This window comes from Salvelinus fontinalis, chromosome 20 (genome assembly GCF_029448725.1).
Source record: "Salvelinus fontinalis isolate EN_2023a chromosome 20, ASM2944872v1, whole genome shotgun sequence".
In the NCBI taxonomy this organism is placed as follows: Eukaryota; Metazoa; Chordata; class Actinopteri; order Salmoniformes; family Salmonidae; genus Salvelinus; species Salvelinus fontinalis.
In genome coordinates this window covers 17096125-17109891 of record NC_074684.1, presented here as the reverse complement: position 1 = coordinate 17109891, position 13767 = coordinate 17096125, and the positions used below count along the sequence as shown (strand labels likewise).

At 41.0% G+C, this 13767-nt stretch overlaps 1 protein-coding gene across 2 annotated transcripts; it reads left to right on the top strand.

Annotated features, from left to right (window-relative positions):
• The first annotated feature begins 607 nt into the window (after positions 1 to 607).
• On the top strand, positions 608 to 13172 carry lbr (lamin B receptor). Of its 2 annotated transcripts, none has more exons than XM_055872617.1 (14): positions 608 to 762; positions 3667 to 3841; positions 4127 to 4330; positions 4658 to 4735; positions 5935 to 6106; positions 6492 to 6685; positions 7283 to 7337; positions 7564 to 7758; positions 9807 to 9910; positions 10343 to 10468; positions 10556 to 10724; positions 10857 to 10937; positions 11058 to 11180; positions 11371 to 13172. In XM_055872617.1, the coding sequence occupies exons 2-14, from the start codon at positions 3671 to 3673 to the stop codon at positions 11529 to 11531; spliced, it is 1833 nt and encodes a 610-aa protein (XP_055728592.1). In that variant the 5' UTR covers positions 608 to 762; positions 3667 to 3670; the 3' UTR covers positions 11532 to 13172. The 2 variants fall into 2 exon arrangements, with proteins under 2 accessions (XP_055728592.1, XP_055728594.1); XM_055872619.1 differs by lacking the exon at positions 608 to 762 and adding an exon at positions 1834 to 1924.
• The last annotated feature ends 595 nt before the right edge of the window (positions 13173 to 13767 follow it).

Sequence of the window (13767 nt, the reverse complement as noted above, 5' to 3'; positions counted from 1 at the left end):
AAATGTGTTGGTGAACTGCTATCTAACCGTTTTTCCCATTAGTGTAATTAACGGGCAGTAATAAGTTATTACATGATGCTCATTTATTTACAGATTTCTGGATTTCAATTGTTGATAGTTTCGTTTTAAGTTTAATACAATTTGAAATAACCTTTTATGACCAACTGTAATCAGTTTACTTTGTTTATTAACAAATTGTTGTAAATGCTCTACAATTTACCACATAATCAAATCAAGAAAGGGTGTGTATGATATCATAGCATTTTCCATGCATCAATAATGCTGATGTAATTAATAATTAATCAATTTAAACATTAACTTCCATTTATACTAAAACAAAGATTATCTTCCATACAATTACAAAAAATATTTCCTCCATTTTGTCTTGACGCTTGTAGAAATCTGATGGCACATGACACCGAGTACACGGAGTTGGAATCACTGAAGTAACTGGCAAGGCTAGAAATCTGACACCGTCAACAAAGAGAGTGGTAGGACAAACCGGTTACAACCAATCCGCACTCTGTTAAAATCCTCTATCGACCAATCAGAACATTTTATAATTTTAAAAGAAAAGCTTTGTAGCCAATCAGCGAGCTTCGCGCCATCATAGACTGGTGGGCATCGCGGATAGAGGGAGGGAGAACGCGCTCTACATTCAGCTACGGATTTTACAAATATAGCTAGCTATATTTTTGTTCCACGTTTTTGACAGGATACATATCTTATTTTCCTAATTGGATTCGTACGGGTTATCTAAAGGTAATAGCGTTGATGCATATTTACCATTTATTGTGCATAAATGTGGTCACGTTTTAAATGTCTTTGTTGAGAACTTGGCCGCTAACTAACGGGTTTTCTTTAGTGTGTTTTGGGGTTGCGTGGGGTCAAGTAGCTAAAGTTAGCTACAGTAACCACTACAGCTGAGCATATTTCGTTATCTAGCTAACAACTTATTTTTTATTTTATATTAATTAGTGTCTATTTATTAGTTTTGCCTCTACACATTCAGCTATTTTACACTTATTTATACGTCGGTGCAGTTTTTACAGTTGCAAAAACGTAAACATGCCCTGGAACATAGGTATCTATAACATTAGTTGACCTATTACAATGACCGACCGTTGACGACATCAATAATGTGCTTGGTCGCCGAGTTTAGTTCGCCTGCTTGGATGTTGCCACACACATACCTACTTGTTAACAAAATTAAGGAGGTTTCCTTTAAAATTATTCGTGAATATTATCCTGCCAACCACTATATGAAGAAGTTTAAGGAAAACATCAACTCAAATTGCTCCTTTTGTAATGACCACCCAGAAACAGTGATGCATCATTTTTGGCATTGTATTCATGTAAGAAAAATGTGGCAAAACATCAGTAGATTTATTTTTGAACACATTTATAAAGATTTTACACTATTGTGGAGAGATGTACTGCTTGGATTCTTTACATAGGATAAAAATAAGCTGAAACATTTTTATGTTATTAATTTCATTATTCTTTTGGCCAAATTTCATATACACAAATGTAAATTTACTAACAAAAAAAACGACTTTTCTTACCCTACAAAAATAAATTTTACTGTATTTTAAGACTATTAAATACTAACAAAAAAGCTGTTAGAATTGTACGTGTATGTATGTCCCTTAAGGTCCTTGTGTAATTGTAATGTGATATTGTACCCCCTAGCTCGATTGTCCATTATATATAATCTATATATACTTGTGTTCCCTTATGTACTTTCTGTATTAATTTGGTGTTAATACAAATAAAGTTTAGTTCGCCTGCTGCTAGCTAGTTAGGTCAACAATTACTAACAAAGGTTTGAATTCATGACGTTTTCCCTCCATCCCGCTGTCACTTGGAGCTATGGCCATTAAAGGAGCAGATACATTCGAGCAATCTTTACCACGAATTTAAGGTTACCTTTTGCACATTGATTTATATTTTGGGTTGCCCATTTTGATAGTTGACGTTGGCTAACCGCCAAAGTTAGCTTAGCTACACCGTTCTGATTGCTCTTCCAATTCAATCTAATGACTAGCTAAAATGGCTAGCTAGCCTACCGTTAGCTAGCTCCTTTTTGTTGTTGTAGATAACGTTCGTTTTTTGTTGCTCACTTTGTTTTTCTGACCAACTAAGTTAGCTAGCTTTAGACGGCTAAATATATCTCCGACCAAACATCCACAGATGTCTACATTTTATCCATATATATAAAAAAATATATATCTTTAAGTAACTTTAAACGTCTAATTTTATGGGATTATGTTCAACGCTGACTTGTGCGCAACATCCATCATTCAGTCACATCAATGAAACTAGCTAGCTGGCGGCTGAACTTCTCTAAGGTTAATGAACTAGCGGGGGCTGGGTGAATTTACTTTCTATAAAACCAATTGCAAACTCCCATTAGAGTATTTTGATCTATTCATTGAGACGATTTTACTTTTGCGTGTTGCATTTAAAAGGCTGTGTGCCCTAGGTATGACACAAGGTATGGGATAACTCAAAGCTCCACCCACATCATACCGCGCATCCTTCATTCCTGGAGTAGGGAACTGTCCGCATCGTTTAGCTATACCTTTAACCATATGGAATTCATCAGGGACGTCAGGACACCATCACAGAGCCTTTTGGTTTGTCAGTGTTGGTATTCATTAATGGAGGTGTTATGGAATGTGCTTTACTAAATTAGTGGGCTCACTGCTTCTATTTATAATCTGTGTGGGCCATTAGGAAAAGGATACTTATTTATTTTTCTAGAACATTTCAGCAGCTGTGGTGTCCCGTTTTGACTTATATTAGATGACAAATATGGCCAGTGCTGAGTAGTTGATTATGGTCATTACAAGGACAAGAGCTGTGGCATTCCAGTGAGCTTGGGCAGTAGTTGGGAATATGTTAGGCATTTCACATCTATTTCCCCCTCTATTTAAATAATATCTGCTTTGATAAGGATCTAGGTTTTCAAATTGTGTGTGTAATGTGTGTTGACAGTTTGTGGCCAAAAAAATTTGGGCTTTAACTTGTTGATATGAAGTGTTGGTTTATGGGTAGACATAGAAGCACAACTTCCAATGTCTGTCAAACTTCTAAAATGCATTTTTTGATGTTACCTGACCGTTACTCGAATCCAGTGTACAAAGGCTATTGAAAGCGTGACAAAGGGGGCTGGAGGGCAATGTCGAGTTTAAACCTACAGAGTTAAACCTAGTGGGGACGGGCACGTCAGCACTTCTGTGAGCTCCGCAGCCCCTTCCATACCGCTGACCTCACTGCTCCATTGTGTCAAGCCGTACACGCGTCTGTCCCCCTTTACATTTTCTTAATGCGCACTGTAAATGTCTCATCTAGCCTAATCCACTCACGCCAAAGTCAAGTAGAGGCAGTGGAGCGCGTGATTGGGGAAATGTTGTGAAGGAGCGTTCTCTCCCATCGTAGATGGTTTTGGTATGCACACCTGATTCATTTTAAAAAGTTTATCTAACGTGATAGGCCTACTTATAAATTGACACCTTTGTTGAATTGTCGGGGTAAAGTGAAAGAGAAAACAGAAGCAGCATGTCTTAACACTGACATAATATTTTTGTCTTAGTACAAAGGTTCAAAATCTTCTTGTATTTCCCCTGTTTTTTACTTGTGTTCTCTCTCGCTCTCTGTCAGGTAAATGAGGATGCCGAGTATCAAGTTTCAGAGTGGGGACACAGTGATGGGCCGCTGGCCCGGCAGCAGCCTGTTCTACGAGGTCAAGGTGCTGAGCTACGATGCCAAGAATCAGCTCTACACTGTTATCTACAAGGACGGCACCGAACTGGAGCTCAGAGAGTCTGACATGAAGGTAGAAGCACAATCTATCTCCATGGCAACCATGTCACTGAAGACGTGACCCAGATGAATATAAATGTCACATACTGTGACTTCTCTTTTGGATGGTGTTTTTATACCTTGAGAATTTTCAGACATTTTGAGCTTATAATATTATTGTAGTACATAATCAAATGTTATGAGCCTTTTATGATAAGTTGATTGCTACATTGGCGCTGCCTTTTACAATTCAGTTATGTAATAGCTATGTAATAACAAGTTGTAACCTTGCTAAATGCTGTAACTTATGTTGTTCCAGAATCCCACTGGGTTCAAACCAAGCCGTCGCTCTCGTTCTCGCTCACGCTCCCCGTCGCGGCGGCGCAGTCGCTCCCGTAGCCCGGCCAGGACCACCAGGCGCTCCTCGTCACGCACTGTCAGCGGCACCTTCATCGCGGAGACCCACAACGCTCGCAAGGAGCCCAAACTGGAAGAAGTGCTGGAAGTCAGACTCGTTCCTGTGGTGAGGAGCATGTGATGTCACGCTGCTGGGATTTAGAATGGCTTTTTGTTTTGAAATATTGCTCTACTGATGTTTGTATGCTGCCTGAGTTTGTGTATTCAGGATGTACTGTAAAATGTATGGCCCCAGAGATGGATTATTTAATAGATCAAGCATTAGCAAACAATGGTTTAATCAACCCGTTTTTTTAGCGTAATGTTGGATTAACAATTTATAGTGTTAATTCGGTGGGTCCATCTTTGCTTAGACATGCAGTGTTGGTCATCACGTTCGTTTTTCTGCATGTTGATGTTTTTGCTTCCTTCACACCATTTTAATTTACCACAGGCAAAGCCAATTGAGAACAATATCAACAATAAGCATGAAAAGACAGAGGAGAATGATACTGCTAACACATTCAACGAGGTGAGACTTCTAGATATGTACTTCAGGAATACTTTTTTTCCTGTCCATCCATAATTGTCTCAATGATCCTAGAACAAAATAAAAGTTTGTGTTGGGCTGTAAGCAAGATGACCCAAAGTCATGGCATTAGGCAATGGAACTGTCCCTAGCTGTACTGCTTGTTTGTAAATCGGCTTGTAGGAATGTCACGATGCGTGCATGTTGTACCTCCTGTGTGTTGGGAGGACTGCATGGTGGAGTCAGCCTGACTGAGCTACACACTCAAACCACTTAGCGTCTTGCTAATGTTCCATCAGTCAGTCACATGCTGTTGGAACATGTGCTGCCTGTTTTCTCTGCTCTCCTCAGAGGATCTGAGGACTTCTCATTGTACGTTATGAGGACTGGTTTACGTTAAACAAATACCAAGACTTTGGCTATCAGTATGCCCGTGGCCATGTAACACTGCCAACTTAGTAGTAAAACCAAACAATGGTTTATGGTATTTCCCGCTATAACAAGATAAGTGTTCACTTTTCCTTTTAATAGCAGATGCACATCTAAAGCTAATTTGTTTGGCAAATAGAATGGATGGGCATGACAGGAACGCTCATAGTGTCTGCCTGTCACTGAATTCACTGGCTCTGCATCAGATTTGGGCCTGTATAGTGAGACATTGTACCTTTTATTAAAGTCTTACTGTTTATATTTTGCTGTCGTATTTTCCCCATGTTTGTCTGACCTGTGAAACAGCAAGACCTGTAGGCTACATCAAATTCACGAGCTCCATTGCCGCTTACTTTAGACTCAGGCATTCATGCTGTCTGCCCGCCTGACCTCTTAAGCGGCTATCAACCAAAACATGTACGTGTACACGCAGCAGTATTCTAGAATATTTGACCGTTGGCTTTCGTACTTTCTCAATTCCAAACTTCAACACATTCAAATTAATAATGGACGAGTAGGCTATGTTGGTTGGTAATATTGGGGAGGTGCGCATTCGGGCTATGTGTCACAATGAGACGCTGGACTATCGTGTCTGTAGACTCTGAATACACTTTACCCCCCCCCCCCCCCCATCTCACCAGCTGTGTGAGACCAAACGTTGTCCATTCTACGATAACCTCCCCCATAAGCTCAAGTCACAGTTGTTTAGACATGTGGTTCATGTCTGTGTAAATACATACCACTCAGCCTGTCCCTTGTGTGTCTACTTCCAGAAGCCTGCAGAGGTGGAGCCAGAGAAGAAAGTAGTAGAGAGCCGCTACAACTTGAGACGCAGGAAGGATGATGGTGACGCCAAGCCAGCCGAGCAGACGGAGGAGGATGAGCAGAAGCCTGCAGTAGCCACAGCCCCCATCACCACTGAGCTGGAGTTTGGAGGGAGGCTAGGTGAGAAACTGAGAAATGTGGTTGCTGTGCCTATCCCATCTTGTCGTGTGCTGGATAAAGTGAGGGGAAAAACAATGGTGCTAGTCTGCACAATGTTTTGCCAATAAAATTGCACTAGGGTGCTTGTCTGCACTAGCCTGGGTACCATCTGTTTAGATAACATTCCACTCCTTGCGCTCCGTGTCATATGTCAAAGATGTTTAGCGTGGCAAGGAGTGGATTGATAGCTAAACAAACTGGTACCCAGACTAAGTCTGTAAATCCTTTGTCAATGTATTTCTTGAGGGGCCGGTAACAGGGTAAACACAAGTCAGACAGTTGGAGAAGGACCAGGCTGACTTCCCTTGGCTCCAGTCACTCAGTGTCTTTCCCCCTGTATTTGCAGGAGTGTTCTGCATGACTCTGCTCCTGCCTGCGACGGTGTTGGGCCTGATGGTGGTTTGCAGTCAGGAGGATGCTAGCCTGATGAGCTCCCCCCCTCTGCCTGCTCTTGACTCCCTGTGGGACCTACAGGTGTTTGGCATGGTGGTCCTCTGGTTGCTTTTCCAGGCCCTGCTCTACGTGCTGCCTGTTGGAAAGGTACCATGATCGCCCACCTCACTGCTTTGTTGGCACACATGTAGAATCATAATCACCAAATTCTGTTCTAGTCATTGTGGAGAGAAAAAAAGAACTCAACCGTAGATGACTGCATTCTTAGAATTTCTACTCCCACCCCCTCTGAAGACTGTACACACACTGGCAAATACACACACCAACCGTCCCTGAGAGTACAGGCAGTACACATGACTCCCATCTGTAACCTGAACAGAGCACATGACCGGCACTCACTTCTGCTCGTTAGCCGGAGCAGAGGAGAGAAATGAGATTAGTCAGCGGGAGTAGGCTACGCTCCACACTGGAACTCTACAGGAGAGAATGGGACATTTTGTTCTTATTTTCATAATCTCCCCTCTTCCTTATGAAAACCGTTGAAGCACACGTGTCTTTTTCAGAATGTATGAAACTTTCACCATATGGCTCCCAGAAAATCACATGTTCTCTAGGTCTGGGAGACATTAGTAAAAGGGATGCTGTACAAAAAGTCACCTGTCATATCTACATTTACCCGCTCAGATAATGTATTTCCTGTAAGGTTGAATGAATGTCCAACCTGTGTGCTTTTGTCGTCCCCAGGTTGTGGAAGGAATGCCCCTGAAGAATGGAGAGAGGCTGAAATACAGAATGAACAGTGAGGCATTCTTCTGTGTTATGTCTTTTTTTTTTTTTTTTTTTTTCGAAGGAATGAAATGAGATGAACTAGTCTGTTACCCCCAGCACTTATGATAGCTCTAGTAAAGCACTATGCCAATGTATTTCATTAACATGTAAGTCGTGAAAGGAAACTAGGAAATACCTTTTGGTTGAGGTACTTCCTGTGTATTAACCCTGTATGTTTCCCTCTCCTCCACCACCAGCCCTCTATGCCTTTGTGCTGACGGTGGCTGCCCTGGGGGCTGCAGTGCACCACAAGATAGACCTCAGCTATATCCACAGCCACTTCCTCCAGCTGGCTGTGTCTTCCCTGCTCTGCTCTGTCCTGCTTAGTGTCTACCTGTATGTCCGCTCTCGCTGGGCAACCCAGGACCTGCTGGCCCCTGGAGGAAACTCTGGTGAGTGGGTGTTTGTGTGTAGTTGTCACTGGTAAACATACTAGAGGTCGATCGATTATGATTTTTCAACAACGATACCGATTATTGGAGAACCCCCAAAAAAAGCTGATGCCGGTTAATTGTCCGATTTTTATTTTTGTTGATATTTTTTTTTGTGTATTTTTATTTGTTATAATGACAATTACAACAATACTGAATGAACACTTATTTTAACTTAATATAATACATCAATAAAATCAATTTAGCCTCAAATAAATAATAAAACATGTTCAATTTGGTTTAAATAATGCAAAAACAAAGTGTTGGAGAAGAAAGTAAAAGTGCAATATGTGCCATGTAAGAAAGCTAACGTTTAAGTTCATTGCTCAGAACATGAAAACATATGAAAGCTGGTGGTTCCTTTTAACATGAGTCTTCAATATTCCCAGGTAAGAAGTTTTAGGTTGTATTTATTATAGGAATTATAGGACTATTTCTCTCTATACGATTTGTATTTCATATACCTTTGACTATTGGATGTACTTATAGGCACTTTAGTATTGCCAGTGTAACAGTATAGCTTCCATTCCTCTCCTCCTCGCTACCTGGGCTCGAACCAGGAACACATCGACAACAGCCACCCTCGAAGCAGCGTTACCCATGCAGAGCAAGGGGAACAACTACTCCAAGTCTTAGAGCGAGTGACTAACTAGCTAGCCGTTTCACATCGGTTACACCAGCCTAATCTCGGGAGTTGATAGGATTAAAGTCATAAACAGCGCAATGCTTGAAGCATTGCGAAGAGCTTCTGGCAACACGCACGAAAGTGCTGTTTGAATGAATGCTTACGAGTCTGCTGGTGCCTACCATCGCTCAGTCAGACTGCTCTATCAAATCATAGACTTAATTATAACATAATAACACATAGACATACGAGCCTTTGGTCATTAATATGGTCGAATCCGGAAACTATCATCTCGAAAACAAAACGTTTATTCTTTCAGTAAAATACGGAACCGTTCTGTATTTTATCTAACGGGTGGCATCCATAAGTCTAAATATTCCTGTTACATTGCACAACCTTCAATGTTATGTCATAATTACGTAAATTCTGGCAAATTAGTTCGCAATGAGCCAGGCAGCCCAAACTGTTGCATATACCCTGACTCTGCGTGAAATGAACGCAAGAGAAGTGACACAATCTCACCTGATTAATATTGCCTGCTAACCTGGATTTATTTTAGCTAAATATGCAGGTTTAAAAATATGTACTTCTGTGTATTGATTTTAAGAAAGGCATTGATGTTTATGGTTAGGTACACGTTGGCGCAACGACTGTCCTTTTTCGTGAATGTGTACTGCATTGATTATATGTAACGCAGGACACGCTAGATAAACTAGTAATATCATCACCCATAACTAGTGATTATGATTGATTGATTGTTTTTTATAAGAGAAGTTTAATGCTAGCTAGCAACTTACCTTGGCTTCTTACTGCATTCGTGTAGCAGGCTCCTCGTGAGGCAGGTGGTTAGAGCGTTGGACTAGTTAACCGTAAGGTTGCAAGATTGAATCCCTGAGCTGACACGGTAAAAATCTGCCGTTCTGCTCCTGAACAAGGCAGTTAACCCACCGTTCCTAGGCCGTCATTGAAAATAAGAATGTGTTCTTAACTGACTTGCCTAGTTAAATAAAGGTGTGGGGGGGGGCGACATCGGCGTCCAAAAATAACGATTTCCGATTGTTATGAAAACTTGAAATCGGCCATTCCGATTAATCGGTTGGCCTCTAAAACATACTTCTACAATCTGGGTATGATATGATTCCATGAAATGGCTCTATTATGACATGGACCAGCATACGGTTAAGAGCAAAGGTGAATTGATCCAGAGCTATGGAATTAGGTAAAGTATCCACCATCTTGGCATCAAATGTTCAATTGATTCTGACAGGAGAATTGCATTCCAATCCTCGAGGTGAAAGCTGTATTTCTGTACTACCCATTTGAATGATGATGCCTCACAAATGGTCAACATAATATGATGAATTTGTTCTTCTCACCTCCTCAGGGAGTGTTATTTATGACTTCTTCATGGGAAGTGAACTTAACCCCCGGATCAAAGGCTTTGATCTCAAATACTTCTGTGAGCTGCGCCCAGGATTGATTGGTTGGGTAAGTTTGACTAGTGTACTGAAATATTTCCATTAAAGTACTTCTCAGCTGTATATTAGAGACATTTAGTGTAGATTAAGCTGTTTATTTCCTCAAACACAACTGCAAAAACAAAATAAACTCTGTTCAGTTTCCCATTCTGTTTATTACTCCCTCTAGTGGTAAAATGTAAACTGCTTTGAATACATCCTAAAATAATTCTACTGTACATTTTGGAGCCAGTTTGTTTAACTGTCTGTTCAACGAGAGTGTTTAATCAGACCTGTGATCTTAATTCTATTACTTTACTTTTAGATTTGTGAATTGTTAGATAATACTGCACTGTTGGAGCTAGGAACACAAGCATTTCTTTACGCCTGCAGTAACATCTGCTAAATATGTGTATGTGACCAATACAATTTGATTAGATTTTGACATCTCTGTTCTGTCCAGCTGGTGATCAACGCTGCCATGGCTCTGGCTGAGATGCAACTCCACCACCTGGACTACCCCTCGCCAGCCATGATCCTGGTCAACTGCTTCCACCTGCTCTATGTGCTTGATGCCTTCTGGCATGAGGTACAAAACCTGCTTTTTCTTTCTGCCTGATTTGGTGTTTAGTCCATTTATTTGGTTGTAATCTAATGGTCGCTTGTTGCTCCCCAGGAGGGCGTCCTGAGCTATATGGATATTACCCATGATGGGTTTGGCTTCATGCTGGCATTTGGAGACTTAATGTGGGTCCCCTTCACCTTCAGTCTCCAGGCCTACTACCTGGTTCACCACCCCAATCACCTCTCTCTGCCCTGGATCGTAGGCATCGTCACTCTCAATGGTTAGTCGGTAGTACTGACTCAGTACTCAGACCTTTAGTATTGGCTTATGTTCATGTTAGTCCTACATGTCATCTGTGATATTCTTTTTGTTGTATGACTAACAGTGACATTTTCTTTACATCATTTGTTAGTCATTGGATTTAGCATCTTCCGTAAAGCAAACTCACAGAAAAACGCCTTCAGAAGAAATCCATCAGACCCCACATTATCCCGTAAGTCCCCAATCCCATTCATGTATATACATTAGCCATTTGCAGGCTCCCTGCCTTGATAAAGGGATGGAGTTAGTCCCCATCATGTTGTTGGACTCACTGTATCTCTGTGTTTTCCAGATCTGAAGACTATCCCTACTGCCACTGGGAAGAGTCTCCTGGTATCTGGTCTGTGGGGGCTAGTCCGTCACCCCAACTACCTGGGGGACCTCATCATGGCTCTGGCATGGTCCCTACCCTGTGGTGAGTGATGGCTAATCAGCTAGTTAGTTACCAGGTATTTGTTTTTTGTATGCATTTTGTTCCTGGGTTGTACTGACGAGGCATCAGAAACAGCCCAGTAAAGCTAGATGTGTTTTGATGGGTGTATAGTGTGAAGATGAGACGCTGTAGTGTATGTTGACCTTTTGTGTTGTCTGTGGTCGTCCTGTAGGGTTCACCCACATCCTGCCATACTTCTATGTGATCTACCTATCCATCCTACTGGTTCACCGGGAGGCCCGAGACGAGGCCCAGTGCAGGAGGAAGTATGGCTCGGCGTGGGATGACTACTGCCGAGAGGTCCGCTACCGCATCATCCCCAGAGTCTACTGAGGACTATGCCACCCCTGCCCCCACGCCACGCCCTTCAATTCTGCAAGCTTACGACTCATCACACGGCTGCATGAGTTCACTGAAAAAACAAGTTGTTTGAGAACATTTGAATTTTGGAAAGGGGGACTCTTGATTCTTGGAAGTACCACAGGAACAGCTTTCTTTTGAAGTTACATGGTTTTAGGAAGGTAAACACTCATTGGCCGGCTGAATTTTGTTAATGCCTTTGTTTAGAGAGAAACATTTGAAAAAAATAAGCCTCAGAATCTAGTGAAGTCATGTGTATATATTTTGTACATATACATTTTTTTAACTGAAAGATACCTGTAAACAACATTGCATATTTGGTCTGTGTTAGTTTTCTTTGCTCCCATATTTGAAGTATACAATATTTTCTTGGCTTTTATTTTGAAGTATTTTGTAATGATACATTTGGTATACATTACTTGTGTATATTGTGAATGATGGGATATAAAATGCTCTTTTTCCCCCCTGTACAGTTGACATAGGACTAACGTTCTCCCTCGGGATCACGACGTTGTCACAAAATTGCATTTAGGTTTTTTTGGTCTTAATTTATATATTTTTTATATATAGAGAGATATGTAGCCTAGTGTTAACTGAGAGTGATAAAAATATTTGGTGGTTTTAAATGCACTATGCGAGATTGCGTTTTATACCCAAAGTCTATTATTTGTCTTTGCTACCTCAGGTTCTGTCAAATTCCTCCCCAGTCCTCTGGATGGTGGTGTTGCTTAGTGCTCCTGTGATAGTCAGTCACTGTTTCAGAGGGAAGACAACCCATCTGTTATCAAATCTACATACACGTAGTCTTATTTAATACCATTAGAATTTGCAACGGTGCTTATAGGCAGTATCCATTCAAGCACCACAAACCTTAAGTTATTCAAGACCGTACTTTTTTAAAAAGGTGTCAATAATGACATGATTTTTTAATGTTTTATTTTAGTATTTTCAAATTTATACTGTGACATTCTGCACAATGCTGTGTAGTGTGGTAGCCATCTGGCAACATTGGTGTTTTATCCTGTGCATTCTCAAACAAGTATTTTTGGACCCAGCTGTAGATGAACAGCATCGTAGCAATATGTCAACTAGAATATGTGGCATTTTATGTGACTAAATGCAATGTACATATTCTAAATTTGTTTTTATTTTAAGTAAAAAAATATACAAGTTAATGGTAGTAATCATAGATATTATGTTTCACGAGTAGATATTGAAAGTTACATTTGATTTTAACTGTTTTGTTTTTAAGTTAATTGCCTGAATTACCATTGTAGCCATTTTTGTTTACAGCTAGATCTGCTGTTATTACTGACTCAGTCATCTGAGAAGATTACTTGTGATTTGTCATTTATCATGAACTATTTCTCATTGACCCACGTTCTGTACCCAACCCCTGTGTTTGTGGCGGATGGGACTGGTAACAATATCCTATTTTGGTCAGCTGGTAGTTTGTCGAAGCTAAAAGTTGGAAGTAACTAAGAATTTGGAAGAAGACCCAAAGTTTTTGAATCGTTAAAATCTGGTGGAGACAGATCAAACCTGTGACAGTGACTGGAAAGCTTGCATTGTACAAACATTTTGGCAAAAAAATAAAGGTTTCAACTTACATTACCCCATGTTATTCGGAGGTGTCAAACAGTTCAACAGATAATGCACTGTGTGAAATGGTCAAAGTGAAACCGAACAATAGGAGGTAACTGGGAAAGTAAGCAATTCAACACAACTGAGATACAGAGGTGATGGGCTGTCCTCTAAGTCAGGAATGGGGCTAACTGCCTGCTGAGGTGTAGATCTGGACAGGACCAGAGACTCCCCCACGCCCCTGCTGCAGACCCTCTGGGAATCAATTAGAGATGTCAAAATCTTGTGACTCATCACACTGACTGGTGTGAAGAGCAGTAAATCCCCCAAATGATCTAGAGGGACAGTTTAGTGTTTGGTTTTTCTCAGCACGACACCACAGTGATGTAAAAGTCACATCTCTGCAGGTGTTTGGTAGCCTGGTCCAAGGTCTGATTGTGCTCTTGCCAGCTCCATTCTTCATTGTTAAACCAAACATTGTTTGGCATGACCATGAGTGACAAATTTCAACCTAGTCTCAGAGCATTTGGTATTCCCTACGTAAATCTGAGACACTCCCTTTAGAATGATATGGTACATTGGGTATGGTTACATAAGGCATAAATGAGAGGAGGTTGGTCGGGTG

Bases quoted from the DNA above. Each gene is read 5' to 3' on its own strand.
- lbr (XM_055872617.1), top strand. From the start codon at position 3,671: ATGAGGATGCCGAGTATCAAGTTTCAGAGTGGGGACACAGTGATGGGC. The intron at 3,842-4,126 runs GTAGAAGCACAA...ATGTTGTTCCAG, and splicing joins TCAGAGAGTCTGACATGAAG to AATCCCACTGGGTTCAAACC. The intron at 4,331-4,657 runs GTGAGGAGCATG...AATTTACCACAG, and splicing joins AAGTCAGACTCGTTCCTGTG to GCAAAGCCAATTGAGAACAA.